This window comes from Tachysurus vachellii, chromosome 13, assembly GCF_030014155.1.
Source record: "Tachysurus vachellii isolate PV-2020 chromosome 13, HZAU_Pvac_v1, whole genome shotgun sequence".
Taxonomy (NCBI): Eukaryota; Metazoa; Chordata; class Actinopteri; order Siluriformes; family Bagridae; genus Tachysurus; species Tachysurus vachellii.
In genome coordinates, this window is record NC_083472.1 from 647,501 (window position 1) to 667,500 (window position 20,000).

The 20,000-nt window shown below is 45.5% G+C and overlaps 2 protein-coding genes across 2 annotated transcripts in view; one reads left to right on the forward strand and one right to left on the reverse strand.

The window, feature by feature from the left end:
- The first annotated feature begins 1,828 nt into the window (after positions 1–1,828).
- On the forward strand, positions 1,829–14,857 carry nup160 (nucleoporin 160). Its single transcript, XM_060884446.1, has 35 exons — positions 1,829–1,954; positions 2,594–2,702; positions 2,824–3,034; positions 3,214–3,424; positions 3,625–3,700; positions 3,804–3,918; positions 4,114–4,353; positions 4,459–4,556; positions 4,647–4,731; positions 4,989–5,057; positions 6,007–6,090; positions 6,649–6,819; positions 7,029–7,128; positions 7,222–7,387; positions 7,493–7,626; positions 8,516–8,676; positions 8,753–8,889; positions 8,991–9,061; positions 9,155–9,317; positions 9,544–9,613; positions 9,834–9,932; positions 10,055–10,177; positions 10,255–10,350; positions 10,469–10,563; positions 10,658–10,754; positions 11,300–11,405; positions 11,707–11,867; positions 12,048–12,108; positions 12,287–12,397; positions 12,508–12,631; positions 13,065–13,166; positions 13,705–13,846; positions 14,035–14,160; positions 14,386–14,487; positions 14,693–14,857. Exons 1-35 carry the CDS (start codon positions 1,831–1,833, stop codon positions 14,777–14,779), a joined length of 4,227 nt encoding a protein of 1,408 aa, XP_060740429.1. The 5' UTR covers positions 1,829–1,830; the 3' UTR covers positions 14,780–14,857.
- Positions 14,858–15,423: 566 nt separating this feature from the next.
- Positions 15,424–20,000, reverse strand: part of frs2b (fibroblast growth factor receptor substrate 2b) — an 11,147-nt gene continuing 6,570 nt past the window's right edge. Inside the window, exons 3-7 of the mRNA XM_060884447.1 lie at positions 19,876–19,966; positions 18,266–18,452; positions 17,249–17,413; positions 16,874–17,037; positions 15,424–16,765 (exon numbers count right to left, since the gene is read on the reverse strand). Coding sequence (XP_060740430.1) covers positions 15,812–16,765; positions 16,874–17,037; positions 17,249–17,413; positions 18,266–18,452; positions 19,876–19,941 — 1,536 coding nt within the window. The 5' untranslated portion in view covers positions 19,942–19,966 and the 3' untranslated portion in view covers positions 15,424–15,811. The remainder of the gene's footprint in view (positions 16,766–16,873; positions 17,038–17,248; positions 17,414–18,265; positions 18,453–19,875; positions 19,967–20,000) is intronic.

Here is a 20,000-nt window from a genome sequence, read left to right on the forward strand (position 1 = left end):
CTATTTGATATGTTCTACCATACCTTAAATCTCACTCTTGGTTGACTGCAGATATGTGCTTTAAACCCATCTCTGTACTCAATTCCTACTCTCGCAGATGCTCTCGTCTACAGAACAGAGGTCACCATCTCAGTAACCTCATCTACCCTCCTCTGTTGTGTAAGTCACAAACAGCGGTGGTAGGTGGGCTCTGGAATTGTCAGTCTGCTGTAAGTAAAGCTGATTTTATCTCTGCTTTAACTTCCCATTACTCCTTTGCTTTTCTTGCGCTAACAGACACCTGGATATCCCCACAGAACACTGCTACACCAGCTGCTCCATCCTCTGCCTATGCTTTCTCTCACTCACGATGAGAAACAGGCAGGGGTGGTGATACAGGTTTACTGTTGTCAAGGAGATGGTGTTTTTTTCGCCTCTCCTCTTGTCTCATTTAACCATCTCCTCTTTTGAATTCCATGCCATTTCAGTCACATCTCCGATCAACCTTGTTATCATTGCTGTTTACCACCCTCCTGGTCCCCTAAGAGACTTCCTGGAAGAAATGGACACACTGCTCAGTGTTTTCCCTTCTGATAGCTCCCTTCTGACAGTACTTGGTGACTTCAACCTCCCCTCTAACAAGCTTCAATCTTCTTCCCTCCTGACTCTTCTCGACTCATTCGCCCTGACACCCAACCCCACACACAAAGAAGGCAATGTCCTGGACCTGGTTTTCACTTGTCCTTCCACAGCTACAGACATGAATGCATTGTCTATAATCAACTGTCTGTCTATCTCTCACAGAACAATCTCCAAGATCCCAAACAGTCTGGCTTTAAACAGCTCATTCCACAGAGACAGCCCTTTTGTATGTCTCTGAGAAACTACATGCTGCTAGATCAGCCAAACTGTCATCTGTCCTCATCCTCCTTGACCTTTCAGCAGCATTTGATACGGTCAACCACAAGACTCTCTTGTCCACACTCAGGAATCTTGTGATTTGCGGATCAGCTTGGGAATGGTTCGCTTCCTACCTGGAAGGACGCTCATATCAGGTAACATGGAGGGGAGTGACATCTGCTCCACACAGACTCTCCACTGGTGTCCCACAAGGCTCGGTACTTGGTCCTCTTCTTTTCTCCCTGTATACTCACTCTCTTGGTGAGGTTATTTCTCCACACAGGTTCTCTTACCACTGCTATGCTGCTATGCTCATGTTGCTAATGTGACTCGCTCATGTCGGTTTCTTCTCTACAACATTAGAAGGATTCGGCCATTTTTGTCCACACAGCCTTTATACTCACTCACTCATTCATCTTCTACCGCTTATCCGAACTACCTCGGGTCACGGGGAGCCTGTGTCTATCTCAGGCGTCATCGGGCATCAAGGCAGGATACACCCTGGACGGAGTGCCAACCCATCACAGGGCACACACACACACACACTCTCATTCACTCACACAATCACACACTACGGACAATTTTCCAGAGATGCCAATCAACCTACCATGTATGTCTTTGGACCGGGGAGGAAACCGGAGTACCCGGAGGAAACCCCCGAGGCACGGGGAGAACATGCAAACTCCACACACACAAGGTGGAGGCGGGAATCGAACCCCCAACCCTGGAGGTGTGAGGCGAACGTGCTAACCACTAAGCCACCGTGCCGGCTTTATATTTATTTATAAATAAATAAATGAATAAATAAACAAATACATGAATGAATAAACAAACAAACAAACAAACAAATTAATAAGTAAGTAAGTAAGTAGGTGCAGCTGTAACTCTTTACCAGAGGGGGAGACAGAGAGCTTAACACGCTCTTGTACGTTTGAACGCATCTCGTTCTTAATGCGTCACATCCGGTATTCTGGCGCGCGGAAAATGGCGGCTGCTTTAGAGAGAAGCTTCATAGAGATCTGCGGATTTGAGAGAGAGACAGTGTCCCGGTTTCGGGACCTCATTATTAATCTGGGTAAAATACAACTGGCTCATATTTTATCATAGCGGCGCTTTTAGCTCTGTAATAATAATAATAATAATATATTTCACACAGCAAATACAGCGCGCGAGTTGAACCGCGCATGCGCCGTAGCGAGTTAGCTACATGCTAGTTAGCTACATGCTAGTTAGCTACATGCTAGTTAGCTACATGCTAGTTAGCTACATGCTAGTTAGCCACATGCTCACCTCACCTACATGCTCATTTCACCTCAGTGCTGTAAGTTAATAAAAGTTTATATAAAACCCCTGTTTTGTGTGAGCGCCGCCTCCACACACGTCTCTGTACAGGTGTATTACTGACTGCACAAAGTATTGGCACCCCTGTGTCGTGCCTGTCAGGTGTGATGTGCACATACAGTCACCTGAGTGGGATCTGTTTACAGCACTGTTTATTAAAGTGACTATTAGTAATGTGTTGTTTGTTATCGACTCTTGTTCGACTCCTAAGCAGGATGCATGTGTCTTTATGTGTCACCATTGGCTTTAATAAACAACTTGAGTGTGGTGGTTTGTCTTGTGTAAAAATATAAAAATGAATCGTCTCTTTGTGACTAATCTGTCTCACATTAAAGTGTTAAATAACAGGACAGTGTTGTGTTATTGTGTACAGGTGTGAACACACCGTGTGGTGGTGCGAGGCTCTCGGACAGTGCTGGGGCCTTCTCTTACCAGGAAAGTGGAAAACTTCTGTCTCTTACCAGCAACAGATTCATCCACTGGTGAGTAAGGAATAAAACTGTTGGGATGTGCTGCTTAAAGTAATTAACGCTGATGACCCGACACAAAGCTGATCAGAAAGCTTATCAGTATTCGGCAGTCTGGTTGTGTGTGTGTGTTCAGGTCCACATCAGGAGACACAGTACAGCTGGTGGAACAGTCTCTGGACCTGAACCTGTTGAACAACTCGCTCCGTCTCAAGATCCAGAACTGCACCGTGCTGCCTGGAGGTGTTCACATCCACGAGACGCTGAACCATGTCATCGTCCTCATCGTCACCAACCAATCAGTGCACAGGATGGTGCTGCCCCACCCGACACGCATGTACCGCAGTGTGAGTGTGTCACTGTTCATACACAAACACATCCACATCTCTGCATTGCAGCATTCAAGAGGCGTTTATTTTATTTTCACAGATCATTTCTTCAACGAGATGCATTTTGTCAACTACTTGAGTTATGTAGAACTTGTTTTCTTTTTGTATATAGTGACATAGTGTGGGTTTTTGTGTAGGAGCTGGTGGCTGAGCTGCAGATGCAGAGTGTGTTCACCGATGTGGGGAAGGTGTGTGTTCAGGATGCTGTTCACTCCTTCGCTCTGTCGTTCACTCAGAACCCCATCACATCTTCTGCCTGGCTCAGCACACATGGCCATGCACATTTTGCTTTGGCTACTCCTGCTGGGGGCATCACCGTTGTCACCCTACCCCCCCACGATCAGCAGGGTAACATGAGCACAAAAAAATACATTTTAATGATCTGAGGAATCATTACAATAAATAATACTAATAATTTCATTTATTTTAAGGCTAAATTAAGGCAAATTAAGTTAATTATATAGCGTTATATGAATTGGGATGTTGTTAATCAGTGGCTACTATTTGAAATTTTAGAATAAATGCTAAGTGTCTGTCTGTGTTTGCAGGTTCATTGTCAGTGATGGAGTTAAAGCAGAGTTCAGTGATGCAGAGACTAGCAGGCTGGGTCCCCAGTGCCATCAGGTGAGTGACGAAGACGTTATCCTCTTCCTCACTGCGCAAAAGTGTGGTTTTTTTTTGGGGTTTTTTTAAAGGATATATAAAAGTCTGTGTGTCTGTGTGTTAGAGGCGACCAGAGCCCGTGTGACCTGGCAGTGAGTTTGGCCATGTGGCCAATGGAGGACGACACCTTCATCTTTGCTCTGTGTCAGGATCATAAGCTGCGCATCTGGTCATATAAGGTGTTTAATGATATCTTACATTTAGTGTTAAACCTAACACACAGTGATAAAGCATTATGTGGTCTGGTCCAGAGGTGGGCATTAGATCAGTGTAAATATTATCATGAGGTATAAAATAACAGACCCATTGCTATAATTTAGGTTGAAGGAATTAGTTCTGAGGTCTAATATTGCATGTGTGTGTTGTGTCCACAGGAGCAGCAGTGTGTGTTGGTGGCAGACGTGTTGGACTACGTCCCTGCTGGTCGTGCTGAGTTGAGGAACAGTGTGGGCGTGTCTCATCGTCTGCGTGTGTGTGTGTCTGGGTCTGCAGGCGTGTGTGTGTGTGTTTATGTCGCTGCTTCGCACCGTGGTCAGTTCTCTGTTCTGCAGCTTGGGTCCAGTAGCAATACACGATACAGCCTGGAGCACATCTCTACCATCTACAGCACACAGGTAGAAATATATACACTTATATCTACACACACAGCTGGTCTGTCCTACTGTATGTAATATATAACTGTGAGTGTTTGTGTGTGTTTGTGTGTGTTTGTTGATCAGGAGTCTCTGGTGGACTTTGTTCTAACCTCCACTGATATTTGGGGTCTGTGGGTGGATGATGATAACCAAACTGTTGTGAAGTACATCAACTTTGAGCAGTAAGTGTCCCATTCCGTTAACAGTCTGAGAGCAGCTTATGGGTTTGTGGACACACTGATGTGTGTGTGTGTGTGTGTGTGTGTGTGCAGTAATGCAGCAGGCATGTGGAACCAAGTGTTTGTGCAGCCTGCCCCAGAGGAGGAAGTTCACATTGGGGCCGAGCAGGATCCCAGAGTAAGAACTACGCCGTGTGTGTGTGTTTGTGTGTGAGCTAATCATCATATTAATGCATATTAAATTCTATATTATATGTCAATCCACTGGAAGCCCCGCCCCCTCCTCTCTTGTTGATCCTCAAATCCCTTGAAGTTCTACCTTAGACAAGTGATTTGTCACTGATGAAATAATATTATGACCTTTGATATCAACATAAAGATCAATATTTTAATCTTTTATATAAAAATCTTACTGCTTTTTGTTTTCACCCTTAGGAGACGTACCTGGAGATTCTGTTTTCTCCTCTGCGCTTCACTGCTGCTGCCATCATAAAGGCTCTACAGGTGAAACCAGAAAACCAGTCTGCCCTGATACATTCACCTGTCTCTCTCTCCCTCTCTCTGTCTCTCTCTCCCTCTCTGTCTCTCTCTCTGTCTCTCTCTCTGTCTCTCTCTCTGTCTCTCTCTCTGTCTCTCTCTTCCTCTCTCTGTCTCTCTCTCTGTCTCTCTCTCACTCTCTCTGTCTTTCTCTCACCCTCTCTGTCTCTCTCTCTGTCTCTCTCTCACTATCTGTCTCTCTCTCACTCTCTCTGTCTCTCTCTCCCTCTCTCTGTCTCTCTCTTCCTCTCTCTGTCTCTCTCTCACTCTCTCTGTCTCTCTCTCACTATCTGTCTCTCTCTCACTATCTGTCTCTCTCTCCCTCTCTCTGTCTCTCTCTTCCTCTCTCTGTCTCTCTCTCACTCTCTCTGTCTCTCTCTTCCTCTCTCTGTCTCTCTCTCACTCTCTCTGTCTCTCTCTCACTATCTGTCTCTCTCTCACTATCTGTCTCTCTCTCACTCTCTCTGTCTCTCTCTCACTCTCTCTGTCTTTCTCTCACCCTCTCTGTCTCTCTCTCACTCTCTCTGTCTCTCTCTCACTATCTGTCTCTCTCTCACTCTCTCTGTCTCTCTCTCACTCTCTCTGTCTTTCTCTCACCCTCTCTGTCTCTCTCTCTCTCTCACTCTGTCTCTCTCACACTATCTGTCTCTCTCTCACTATCTGTCTCTCTCTCACTCTCTCTGTCTCTCTCTCTCCCTCTCTCTCTCCCTCTCTCTGTCTCTCTCTCCCTCTCTCTGTCTCTCTCTTCCTCTCTCTGTCTCTCTCTCTCTGTCTCTCTCTCACCCTCTCTGTCTCTCTCTCTCTGTCTCTCTCTCACTATCTGTCTCTCTCTCACTCTCTCTGTCTCTCTCTCTCTCTCTCACCCCCTCTGTGTCTCTGAAATATGAAATGAATCACTGGTTTTTGATTGTTGCAGATTTACAAACGTGGCACAGAGAGATTCCTCGACTTAACATGGGAGACACTGAAGAAAGAAGTCACTCTTGCTGTAGAGAATGAGGTCTCACTCACACACACACAAACACACACACACCAGTCAAGTCAAGAAGCTTTTATTGTCATTACAACCATATAAAGCTGTTACAGTACACAGTGACATGAGACAACGTTTCTCCAGGATCAGAGTGTTACATAAAACAAAGACAGAGCTATAAGGACTTATAAGTAAGTTAGTCCTAGATACATAAAGTGTATCTGTGTAACCTGGTGTACACAGTGTGAGACAAGACAGTGCAGGACAAAAAATTACAAGACAATACACACAGACTTCAGAGCTGCAGTACTGTAAAAGTGAGGGATGGGAGGTAATTAGATAAATAAACTGAGAGTGAAATATACAGTGTGGTCTTGTCCTCTACAGTGCTTCTGTGTCTCAGCTCTTATTTAGCCAAAAATCATGTAGGTGAAGCTACTATAAAATGTAAAAGTCTTTTACATTGCTGTTTATTACTACACAGTTGTCTGTTCCTGGATATAATGGTGATCATAGTGTGTGTGTGTGTGTGTGTGTGTGTGTGTGTGTGTGTGTGTGTGTGTGTGTGTGTGTGTGTGTGTTCAGCTCCAGAGCAGTGTGACAGAGTCCGAGTTCTCTCAGGAGGATTACCGCATGTTGCAGGTGGAGTTCTGGTCCAAGTTCTATGCCTGCTGTCTGCAGTACCAGGAGGCTCTGTCTACCCCCCTCGCTCTACATGTGGACCAGACCACAGCTATGGTCTGCTTACTCAAGAAGGTACCAAAAACTCTCGTCATGGGGTTATGGGATGGAGTAATGTAGTGGACAAAATCTGAACAGGTTCAACAAATGTGTCTGCTGTTCCACTTTGTATCACTGTCACTGTCACTGTGATTTGAATCGGTGAATCATTTATAGTGATTCTGGTGTAATGATTCATATCAGTCTGTACATCATGTTATAGATCATTAATAATGTTTTCTCAGGGCTTTGTGTCCTTCCTGTTGCCCTGCTTTGCTGTGGATCATCTGTACCTGTGCTCTGATGAGTACCTGTTCTCTGAGGAGGAGACACCTGTAGCTGATGGTAACCACTCGCACCTCACTGCTTCTGATGGTGGATGTTTTAGCGAGCTCATCACATCTGAGGTGTGTGTGTGTGTGTGTGTGTGTGTTAAAGAAGCAGATTTGGATGGCGATGTCCTGCAGCTGGTGCAGTGTTTGCGTTTGGTCAGTGAGTGTCTGCAGGGTGAGCTGGGGTGTGTGATGGACAGAGCAGTGGAGATGCTGATGTCTCCAGAAAGAGCTGCAGAACAAGTGCTGGATAACCTGCTGACTAACGACAGGTCAGTAACACACACACACACAGCCTCCTTTTCTCTCATTCACCATTAAACACTGACCCCAGCTGCTTTTACTAATAGTGTGTGTGTTGTGTTGTTGTGTTTCAGTGATAATGTAATTGCTGACATCACCAACAAGCTACAAGAGGTGCGAAACCCTCTGGCTGCAATGAGCGCCCTGCTCCGAGAGCTCGACCTGGAGACGGACCAGGACATGGCCGATGTAGTGCCGTCACACAGAGGTGAGATCACACACACACGCTCACACACACGCTCACACACACACACACACACACACGTACGTGCACACACGCTCACACACACACACACGCTCACACACACACACACACACACACACACACACACGTACGTGCACACACGCTCGCGCACACACAGACTCACACACAGACTCACACACACTCTCACACACGCACACACACACATGCACACACTCACGCTCTCACACACGCACACACGCGCACACACACACACACATGCACACACTCACGCACACTCTCACATGCACACACACTCACACATACGCATATACACACACACACTCACGCACACACTCACACACGCATGCACACTCACAGACACGCACGCACACACTCTCACACTCGCACGCACACACACATGCACACTCTCACACACGCACACACACACGCACGCACACACACTCACACACGCACACACACACACACATGCACACTCTCACATACACACACACTGTTTCTCCCACATGTTGTTTTTCATTTTGTCACATGACTGATGCAGGACTCGCATTACATTTTATCTGACATGTAAAACTACATTTTCCAAAACTTTGCTGGTCAAACTGGTTCGATTTACATTTCTATGTATTCCGAGAATAATAACACTAAGAGCTCACTGACGGGCTCAAGTGCTGGGAATAGGAACAAATATGTGCACCTAAATACAGCGATGTTTCATAGTTTGGAATAAAAAGAAAAGTTCTGTTAGATGTTGATGCATCACTTTGTATGATATTAGCATGAAGTTCAGCTTGGTCGATTAGCCTTCCTTCCTTCTCACTAACATGCCTACTGTCACTAAACACTACGGTCAGTGTTGCTGGAAATCATCAGAACTTTGTGTGTGTGTTTACAGGCCAGTCTCTGAGCGTGCGTGTCAGTCTGTCTCAGCTGTACAGCAGTAGTGTAGCTGTGAGTGTTGTGTGTCAGGCAGTGTGTCACCTGGCCATGACTCGAGCGCTGATCTGCAGAGACCTGCTCATTCTGCAACACCTGTATCTGCACCGTGGGGACAACGTGAGTGTCTAGAGGGATGAACTGGTAGTGAAATGGTAATGGACACAAATAAACTGTGTGTGTGTGTGTGTGATAGGTGCTCCTGTCTGGCAGTGCTCAGTGTCTGCAGTTGCAGCAGGATCTGATTCCACGCTGTTCACACCTGCTCTGTAGTTATTACCTGCTCAAACAGCTCAGCCAGACCCTCGCCTCCCCCGTTCCACTGGACACACTGTATGTGTACACACACACACACACACACACACACACACAGCATAATTGTATAACCTGATCTATGACGCTAAGCACGAGCACATACACACTTTGTGTTTCAGAGATGCTAACTTGCAGCACCTGTCTGTGTTGAAGCTGTCTGATTCCACAGCGATCATGGCTAACAGATCAGGTACGGCTCAGAGGGCACAAGAGTGTGATGTAGATGTTCATCCAGAGTGTATTAATGTTCGATAATCCCTCTGTCTCCGTCTACGTGGGTCAGTGTTGAGTCCTCAGACGGTGGTGGAGCTGTTCTATCAAAACGTAGCCCGTAAATCCATTGTGCTTCAGCTGTTTGGTCAGAGGGAGGCGCCAGAGAGTCACATCACCAGCCTGCACTGGAACCAGCTCATCTCCAATGTGGTGCATCTGCTGACTCAGTTACTGTATCCTTTTTACACACACACACACTCTCTCTCTCTCTCTTTCACACACACACACACACACACTCTCTCTCTCTCTCTTTCACACACACACACACTCTCTCTCTCTCTCACACTCTCTTTTTCTCACACACACACACACACACACACACACACACTCGCTCACACTCTCTCTTTCACACACACACAGTGTCTAAGAATGTTTGAGACCTTACATCACCATGACCAGGTGGCCTAGTAACCCCAACTTCCTGTTCCCTGAGTGCATGATGGGAAACTGCCAGTACACACAGCTCCAGGTGAGCTACTGCTCTGTGTGTGTGTGTGTGTGTGTGTGCGCGCACAGTGTCTTTTGTAGTGTGGTAGTCACACGAGGGCTATTTTAAATACTATTTTCCATAACATACCATAAAATCCATTGATGACCGCAAACAGAACACAAGAGTTAAGTCATAATCTATCTAGCAACTATTTGTGTGTGTGTGTGTGTGTGTGTGTGTGTGTGTGCCACCTCCCCAGGAATATGTGCGTCTGATTGGGCCATGGTGCCAAGCTAATGTGGGATCGTATCGGTTTGTGCTGGGACAGGCGTATCTGGCCTGTGGAGAAGGACAGAAGGTAAAACAGTCACATCGAACACACACCTTCACATCAATAAGAGAAAAACAATTCTAACATCATACACACAGGTGGAGGTGGTAAGTCTTGGGACCTACGACTTATGTTTTTATACAATTTAGGCTCTGCAGTGTTTCGAGGAGGCAGCACCAGAGGTGGAGAAGGAGGATTTTCTGATGAGGTTGACGGGCTCAGAGGAGGACGAGGCAGGGACGACAGTGCCACGATTACTCTATTACAACAAGGTACACACACACACACACACACACCATTGTACTAGTGCGGAGAGTGATGCCAAATTTGCTAATGCTATTTTTTCCAGGTCCTAAGACTCCTGGAGGATGTTGGGTTGCCAGATCTTGTTATTCAGTTAGCCACACTGGCTGTGTCTGAGGCTGGGAATGACCAACGCAGTCAGGTACAGAAACCTTCTACACACTTTACACTTCATACTCTATCAGTTTTAAACAAATTTTGATATCTTTGTTTATTTTTTGAAAACACACACACACACACACACACACACACACACACAGGCAGCTCTGTGGACACGTATATTTAAACACCATCTGGATCTCGGACACAACAGGGAGGCGTATGAAGCTCTGACCCAGAACCCCGACTCTAGCAGGTATACAAACACACATTATAAGATAGTGTCTTGGTTTGGTATTTCATCATATTTAGAGAGTTCATGTCTTGTGTGTGTGTGTGTGTGTGTGTAGGCAGTTGGACTGTCTCCGGCAGCTAGTGGTGGTCCTGTGTGAGCGCTCTCAGCTACAGCATCTCATCCAGTTCCCTTACGTCAGCCTGCATGAGGAGGTCCATATTCACACACACATGTTTTACATGGAAGTGTACTGGAGGAGCTAATAGTAGTGTAACCATAGCAACAGGTTATGGTTTATATATGAACATAAATATGGCTGAAAGTTAAAGATAAATTTCAATATGTGTGTGTGTCTCTCTGTGTCTGTCTGTTTGTGTGTGTGTGTGTCTGTGTGTGTGTGTCTGTCTGTGTCTGTCTGTTTGTGTGTGTGTGTCTGTGTGTGTGTGTCTGTCTGTGTCTCTGTGTCTGTCTGTGTCTGTCTGTGTCTCTGTGTCTGTCTGTGTCTCTGTGTCTGTCTGTCTGTGTCTGTGTCTCTGTGTCTGTCTGTCTGTGTCTGTGTCTCTGTGTCTGTCTGTCTGTGTCTCTGTCTCTGTGTCTGTGTGTGTGTCTGTCTGTGTCTCTGTGTCTGTCTGTGTCTCTGTGTCTGTCTGTCTGTGTCTCTGTGTCTGTCTGTCTGTGTCTCTGTCTCTGTGTCTCTGTGTGTGTCTGTGTGTGTCTGTGTCTGTGTGTGTGTGTGTGTGTGTGTGTGTGTGTGTAGGTGGTGGGGATTATCGAGTCTCGTGCCCGTGCTGTTGACCTGATGACCCATAATTACTACGAGCTGCTCTACGCCTTCCACATTAACCGCCACAACTACAGGAAAGGTGACATTACAGTCCAGTGCAGACATTAATACCATTGCTTAGATTTAATATTATAAATATTACAGCTTCATGTAAGACCTCATGACCATAAGGACTCGTTACACATTTCTCCTCATGGGATTGTGAGAACTCTGAGAGGAAACACACCTAACGCTGGTGTTTTAACACCTAATGTCTAAAATTCTGCTGATTCAGAATCAGAGCAACATTTTCTGTTTTTCAACATTTCTTCATGTGATATTTGCCTTCTTTGATTAAAACACACGTGGATGTGTGTGTGTTGTGTGTGTGTGTGTTGCAGCCGGTACAGTGATGTTTGAGTACGGGATGCGTCTGGGTCGTGAGGTTCGGACTCTCAGGGGTCTGCAGAAGCAGGTGAACTGTTACTTGTCTGCTCTGAACTGTCTGCGTCTGATTCGGCCCGAATACGCCTGGATCATCCAGCCTTCATCTGGAGCGGCGGTGAGTCTCGAACTCTCTCACACACACACACCTATTCACACTATGAATGAGAGTCATTACGTATTACACTGTTGATCATTTGATGCAGCCTGATGTTGAAGTTCTCCTTTAATGTAACAGGTCTGAGGTAAAGTTTGGTGTGTTTAGTTTCATATCAGTAACTCTGTCTGTGTTTCTCAGTGTGAGAGACCAGGTACGTCCCCGAAGCGCAGCTATGATGGAGATCTGGCTCCACCACCAGGTAAATAATCCTGTCACTACAGTACTGATGTGAACCTTTTTATAAACCTGTCAACATATAAAATAAAATCTGTAGGAAATATGATCACCACACTGGGGGGAGGGGCCTGTCGTCAACTCAACAATGTGTGGTGCTGTCACGTTAAATACAAAGATTGTGTGTGTGTGTGTGTGTATAGTGAGTCGGCAGATAGAAATCCTGGAGCTGAAGGACCTGGAAAAGGAGTATGTGCTCGCACGCTGTCGTCTCACACTTGCACAGCAGGACTCATCATCAGCGGCTATAGCAGGTATAACTTGTGCACACACACACACACACACACACACACACACGTGACTGCACATGCCTTAGAGAACAAGCCGTACCAATCCATTCCTGATTGTGTGTGTGTGAGAGCAGGCAGTGCGTCTGCAGCGGAGATGGTGTCTCTGTTGGTGCAGGCCGGATTGTTCGACACTGCGTTGTTGTTGTGTGAGACCTTTAAACTCTCCCTCACACCCGTCTTCGAGGGACTCGCCTTCAAGTGAGTAGAATTTACAGACACGGTGGAGCCCCCTGGTGAGTGGATGTAGTAAAGGCCACTTAGTCTGACGTACATAACACAATCCAGTTTGACGTTACTCACTTTTTAAAATTGTAGAATTAATTTTAAATGAATGTTATGCTGTTGTAAATCATGTGCTGTAGTCTACTTCACCCTGTCACATCAGAACAAAAGGTTGTGAGGTTCAAGCCCACAACAGACAAGTATCCAGTTACCCGTTAGCATGAGCGCAGGGTTCAGTACATGAAAATGAACCCGGTGATGAAAATGGAAGGAAAACTTTATTGTAAAGTCCTGCTGTAAAATTTATTCTGTATTTCTTGGAAGAATGGGCAGTGAGTTAATTATCTGATTATACAACATGAACACTGACAAACGATCTGTGCATTAACACACTCCTGTTGTGTCCCAGGTGCATTAAACTGCAGTACGGATCGGATCAGATACAGAACGAAGCATGGAACTGGTTATCAGCCAATCAGCTGCCCAGTCTCATCACCACTAAAGAGTCCAGGTGTGTGTGTGTGTGTTTTTCCTCAGCATCCATGGGCCTTTTTACACCTGGTCACTTCATGTGTTGTCTCTGATCCGATATCTATCTGATTTGTTAAAACTGTACCATTTACATTAGACCACATAAATGGTTACGACCACAAAGCCGGTTACGACGTTTGTTACAAAAAACAGCGTTTACTGTTTGCTGTGTTTTCGCTGGCAGCAGCAGCGCGTTTTAAGACCCGACGAGACGCCTGTGTGAAAGATCACCTGAGTGACGTACTTCTGTTTGGGAGGAGTTTAGAGCTGACGTATGTGGCTTGAACAACCACATTCATTTACACCTGTCCAGTTTCATCTGAAACACGTCCCAGACCACCTCCTGAAGGGGTTTGTACCATCGGATTTATATCCGCCTCCAAAACGTTTCAGAGGGCATTTAGACCTGGTCTTTTTACCATCGGGTAGATATCAGATCACAGACAACACATGAAGTGACCAGGGGTAAAAAACCCCTTGTGTCTAAGTACCTGAACTTGTGCTGTTCTCCATCACAGTGCAACAGATGAAGCGTGGAGACTTTTGGCCTCCTACCTGGAGAAGCATCAATCCCAGAATGCTCAGCATCATCGCTGTGTCATTAACAGGCTGCTGTCACATGGTGTACCTGTTCCTGATTGGCTACTTAATGCATACAAGGTAAATAAGGCACAGACTCGCGTTCTATTTTGTGTAGGTTTTTTTTTATGCTTTTTAAAAATGGCTTTGATTTAATGTACATTTTAATGAGAAAATAGTGTGTTTACTTAACATAAATAATTAACACTTAACATTTTACAATGTTGCATTCTACCAAGAAGTGTATGTGTGTATGTGTGTGTGTACAGGAAGTGGATGCTGCCTCCCTGTTACGTCTGTACCTAAACTATGACCTGCTGGACTCGGCTGCTGAGCTTGTGATGGAGTACGTGGATGCTCTGCTGGGGAAGGGACATCAGTACTTCGGAATAGAGGTACACACACACACATGCGTACACACACACACACACACACACGGCTTTTAGCAGAAATATCTTCCTTTACAATAAAATACTGTGACTCATACGCAACAGTCCTCATGTTGTCTGTACACCAGGCTGAACGTAGTGCATTGTGGGTAACGTCTATACATGGTTTGAAGTGCACTGTGGAGTTTTACTGCAATTGTAGGGTTCACAATCGTGTGTGTGTGTGTGTAGATGCCGCTCAGTGCGACAGCACCACTCGTCTGGCTGCCCTACACATCCATCGACCAGCTGCTACACAACCTGAAAGAGAGTCAAACTCAGTGCAACGCACAGGTGAGACACAGCAGGAGCCTGAATCATGGCTGATGGTAAAGTGGGTGGAGTTAACTTTAGACTCCATTATCATAGGTTTGCGTTGGAGTTTTTGTGCAAATGTTTATGTAGTTTTAACGCTGGGAAAATACACCAAAAGAGCATCTTCTACATCACATCCTCTTTAGAAAACAACTTTGTATTGTTAAATAAATTGTGTGTGTAGATGTACGAGAAGCTGCAGACGAAGCTGGTAGAGTATCACAGACAAGTGGAGCACAGCAGTAAACACCGACTGCAGGTTCCAGCCTGAACACAACAACAGACTGTTTTTCACTTCAGCGATTTGTAAAATTTTATATGCAATTAAAATACCTGGTTTTGTATGAAACTCTTTTAGCGGCGAGTTTATTTTTTGTTTAATAAACACACCACAGTGTCGATCAGTGAGACACGGGTGTGTGTTCGTGGTCTCTGCTGTTCCACCGACGTGAGTCACATGACATCTAATTTATCGTCTAAATGGAAATAAATACAGGGAACAGAACTTTCCCAAAAAGATAGAATGTACTACATGGGAATAAAATAACAGTTTTGATTGGAGGCTGATTATTCAGTCACTATGGACATCTCTAGTCCCAAATCACACTGTAGATCATGCACCTATTCCTGCACTGTGTTGTGTCCTGTTGGAGCTACACAATGATGTGTATGTGGACAGGACCAACAGAGACATGCTGATGGACGTGTGTAGCCTACAGTTCACCACGCTGCAGCTCATGAGGCTTCAGAAACCAACGGTTGTGGCATAAAGTTTAAAGGTGCATCAGAAATAATTCAGGTTTAAATAAAGTTTACATGATTTATATGCTTCCTTATTTTTATTTTTTAATGCTTTGCTGCGATTCTGGCGACGTTTGAAGTTAAACACACGAAGTCGCTTCACTCAGATACGAATCAAACAAAATAAAGTCTTTTATTGTGCTGTAGTGAAATCTAAATGTATTCATCATGATGGCAGCTGTTGTGTACCGTAAAGTCCCTGGATAATGAAATTATAAACAACCTGTAGTGTCATTTCAATACAAAAGTAAAACAAATCCACAAACAAACAGGAATGCTCCATCAGTAATACTGATCTGTATGGAATAGACACACACACACACACACACTGTAGTCCAGCTGTGTGGTGAAGGTCAGGCGCGGGATGGCGAGTGCACGGCCACCCGACGCGAGTAAAACCGTCGCTACGGCGTTTCAAAAACTGCTGAGTGCCTTTTAAAGGTTTCTCAAAGTTTTAGAGATAAAGAAAGTGGGCGTGGTCAGTCAGAAGGAGTGGGTGTGGTTACATGGGCAGGTCCACGCTGTTGTGTCTGGTTTTCCTGGATGTACCGTCGTAGCGAGGCTGCGCTCTTTGCAGGTTCGACATGGCTGCCGTGCGTTCCACGTCGATCACCGCGTATAGTTCAGTCCTGCGTGTGGGTGTGGCCGTGGATGGGGCGGTGGTGGGCGTGGGAGGGCGCGGTGATGCAGGCGTGTGTGGTGTTCTGGGCGTACTGCAGTCTGAGCCCGGGTCCATTTCCACCTCGATGTAGTTGAGTGTGTGCGGCTCACACGGACGCCGCAGGTCGAAGTTAAACACGCTGAACCGCCCTGACTCCACCCTCCCGGCGCTGAGCGGTCCAGACTCCACCCACCCCGCACTCAGAGGCACCGACTCTGGCCACATTGCCGATGCTACGTTCTCTGTGTTGATGTAGAGATGGGCAGAGTCTGTGCTGTGGTAACCGTTGGGCGGCTGGGTCTTGGTCCTGACGGCCTCGTCATGATCCTCCTCCTCGTCTCCTGCTTTAGGATCCTCCCTCAGCGGAGGTAACGAGGGAAGATTCTCGTAGTCCAGCAGCGCCGTTCTGCGCTGGGCCGAATTGTTTACGTTAGCATCGGGGCTGAGAGGTGGGGGGCGGGGCCTGCGGCGTGATGGGCCAAATACTGGACCGTTTGATTGCTCTGGAGCTGCCTCTGTAGAGGCCACGCCTCCGTTAGCTGAGTTTAGAGTGGAGCAAGATGATGTCCCTCCATCTTGCTGCCTCTCCCTGGCCATGAGCTGCCTCTGCACAGGCGTCGGCCCCAACACAAACCTCACACCCTCACGCTCCAGCTGTACACGAGGACCAGGGTCAGGGGCCTGCACAGGCTCCTCCCCCTCTGGGGCAGGGCTATGGGGGGCTGGAGGGTCACCATGTCCTGCACCTGCATTGTGATCCTCCAAGAGTCCTGTAGTGTTCACATACGTGTGGCCCTACACACACACACACACACACACACACAATATCAACATTTAAAAGCTGTATGAAGATCATAGCTCCACCCACACCGTCATGTTGCTATAGTGATAGTGAGTTCTGACCCGTATGCTGTCGTCAGGCATCAGCAGCGGGTGAGTGGACTCTTCTCCCACAGACGGCAGGCGTGTGCTGCCCACTGAAGGGTGCCTACTGGAGGGGTGGGAGGAGGCGTCACCTAGTGAAGGGTACCGCAGACTACCATTGGGTAAAACAGGAAGAGCACCACCTGCAGGACAAAAACACCATCACACACATCATCAGTATCAGCTGTGATTAACCCTTCAGGGCTTACTGTAGATCAACAAATTCCCATGATATTCTTTACATGATCTCTAATTACCCCAACACACCCCCTCTTGCTTTCTCACTCTTACTCTAATCCTAAAACTTTATGCATACATGATGTCATTGAATATTTGTGTGTGTGTGTGTTTTACCGGTGGGAGTACGAGGCGTTTGAGGAGCGTCCGGCTCCGTGTGCGTGTGTGTGAGCGCAGGTTCAAACACAGGCTCCTCCACGACGCTGATGCTGTTGTTGTGCATTATGTCCTGCAGCATGTTGAAGATCTCCTCTGCTCGAGCACACTTAAACGCAAAGATTCCTGTAGACCACACACACACACAACGTGCTGTTTGTGTTAGCCCACTGCTTTGACATCTCACACATACAGACACACACACACACTCACACAAACTATACATACACAACCTAACAGAGAGAATGAAAGCACATACACACGACGAACGTCAGCATGATGGTGCAGCGTGGCGAATCACACAGCGAGTCTGCGTTACTCACCAATCAGACTCATCCTTTGGAAAGCATTGGGGTCAAAGGTCACATTCTGACATTAATAGCCATGCTGCAAACAATGTGTACAAATTGGTGCAGTCCTGAACCAAGAGCTTGTGAGGTAAAGAGGACATTTAAAAATGGGTTCACGATTAAACACACACTGATATTCAGTTTTAGGACACAGTCATGCCTGTGTTTCAGTCAGAAACCTTTCACTACGTAAACTACCTTTGTGCTATTTAAGACAGCTGCCATTTCTTAACATTGCCACTCTTAACACTTCGGTCTGTTGCTAACTGTTCTAAGCCACGCCCACACTCGGTTATTGTTGGTATATTAATAAATGGAGGCGACGTTATCAAGGACAGCAGATCAGTGTTGCCTGTAGCCATGGGGAACTGTATGGAAAAGGGGTGGAGCTTAGCTTGGTCAACTGAGAACTAAAGAATTTCTAGGGGTGTGTGTGTGAGTGAGTGAGTGAGTGTGTGAGTGAGTGTGTGTGTGTGAGTGAGTGTGAGTGAGTGTGTGTGTGAGTGAGTGTGAGTGTGTGTGAGTGAGTGAGTGTGAGTGTGAGTGAGTGTGTGTGTGAGTGAGTGTGAGTGAGTGAGTGTGAGTGTGTGAGTGAGTGTGTGTGTGAGTGTGTGTGTGTCAGTAGTACCTTGCCCAGTCTGGCAGCGGCGTCCGCTCTCAAAAGAGAAGAGGTTGGAGTCGTAACCATAGCGACGAAGGCACAGGTAAGGCCACCTGACTGCATCACACTTTTGTGTGCGGAGAACGAGTTCGTCCTCGGTCAGCTCCATGATCCCAGCCCCGAGCTCGTTACCATCATCGTCAACATTCACCACCTGCAACCCAGACACACGCGCGCGCACACACACACACACACACACCCCATCTTTCATTTTCTAATTAATTAATTTATATCCACATTTACATGCTGAAAACTAGGACTGTACTGATACACATCTATACACAGAGGTGTGTAGTAACCAATTACATTGACTTGAGTACATTTTTTGGGTAACTTGTACTTTTTGAGTATAATTAAAGATTCGTACTTTTACTCTTACTCAAGTAGATTTTTAGTCTTCTCTACAATCGGCGGCGTTCCTCCGTTACTCAAATGGTAATAAATATGAGATAATAAATAATTAATAAGATTAATAAATAATTAATAAGATTAATAAATAATAATTAGTTTATATGACAAGTCTCGTGAGACGTCAGAGAGGCTGATTCGTGAGAGACGCTGCACATCTCCTGCTGAAGTTTAGAGCGCCTTTAGTTAGAAGATGATGGCCGAAGCAGAGGAAGACGTTTGTGCTTCATCAAAGGCAGATCACCAGTGGCCTCAAATTAATTCTATATTTTCACTCCAAGATGTAAAGAATAACAGCTTTATAATGCGATGCATTCTGTGTGCGTCAAAACAAACAGACATCACAGCTTACAAGAATTACAGCTCCAACCTAAAAAAAACACGTAGCGCTAAGTGTCAAAATGATGCCTATTTGATGGTCATTTGGTAACTATGGGCACTTTGACCTTAACGTAATACTACTACTAAAAATTTCACACACTGTCTGAATGTTTTCCCTCATATACAGTCACGTTCATGAACAAACGTTCATTATAAGCGTCTGCATTTTCATATCCATGTTCCACAAAATAAATTGAATTGCATGTAAGACGTTTTGCATTTATACACAAATCCTGACATCTCACTTAAGTTTTTTTTTTTTCACTAAAGTGTAGAACATACAAAATAAAAACTGGATTATATTTAGTTTTATCCCTACCTAAAGAATACATGTACTTACTTATAAAATGGAACAAATGTAAGAATAAAGTAAATTATTCTTAAAAGGAAGAGCAGGTTAGGAAGAGCAGGTTAGGAAGAGCAGGTTAGGAAGAGCCCAGCACATCATTTATTTACATCATTAAACCATTAATCACATTATAATTAATCACATTATATATATATAATGTATATATAATGTGTGTGTGTGTATATATATATATACACATACACACACACACTTCAACCTGTGTTTTATATTAGCAGAATAAAGAGACTTTTAAGGAGAGGTGTGTTAAAGCTCTCCACGTAGTTTGAAAATCAGGGTTTTTGCTTCATATCAATCAGATGAGAAGTAACTAGTAACTAACTACTTGAGTACAGATTTTGGATACTTTACCCACCTCTGTCTATACAATACACTACATACACTCACCACAACACACATACACAACACCACACACCCTTACCTTGAACTTGCTCTGGTGATTGTCAGGTATGGATTCTTTATCTGGACAGCTCCAGCAGCTTCCCATGGTTCTTCACACAACCATTTGATACCTAACACACACAAACACACACACACTTCATGGGG

Bases quoted from the DNA above. Each gene is read 5' to 3' on its own strand.
- nup160 (XM_060884446.1), top strand. From the start codon at position 1,831: ATGCGTCACATCCGGTATTCTGGCGCGCGGAAAATGGCGGCTGCTTTA. The intron at 7,129-7,221 runs GTAACCACTCGC...TGTGTGTTAAAG, and splicing joins GGAGACACCTGTAGCTGATG to AAGCAGATTTGGATGGCGAT. The intron at 9,318-9,543 runs GTATCCTTTTTA...CACCATGACCAG, and splicing joins CATCTGCTGACTCAGTTACT to GTGGCCTAGTAACCCCAACT.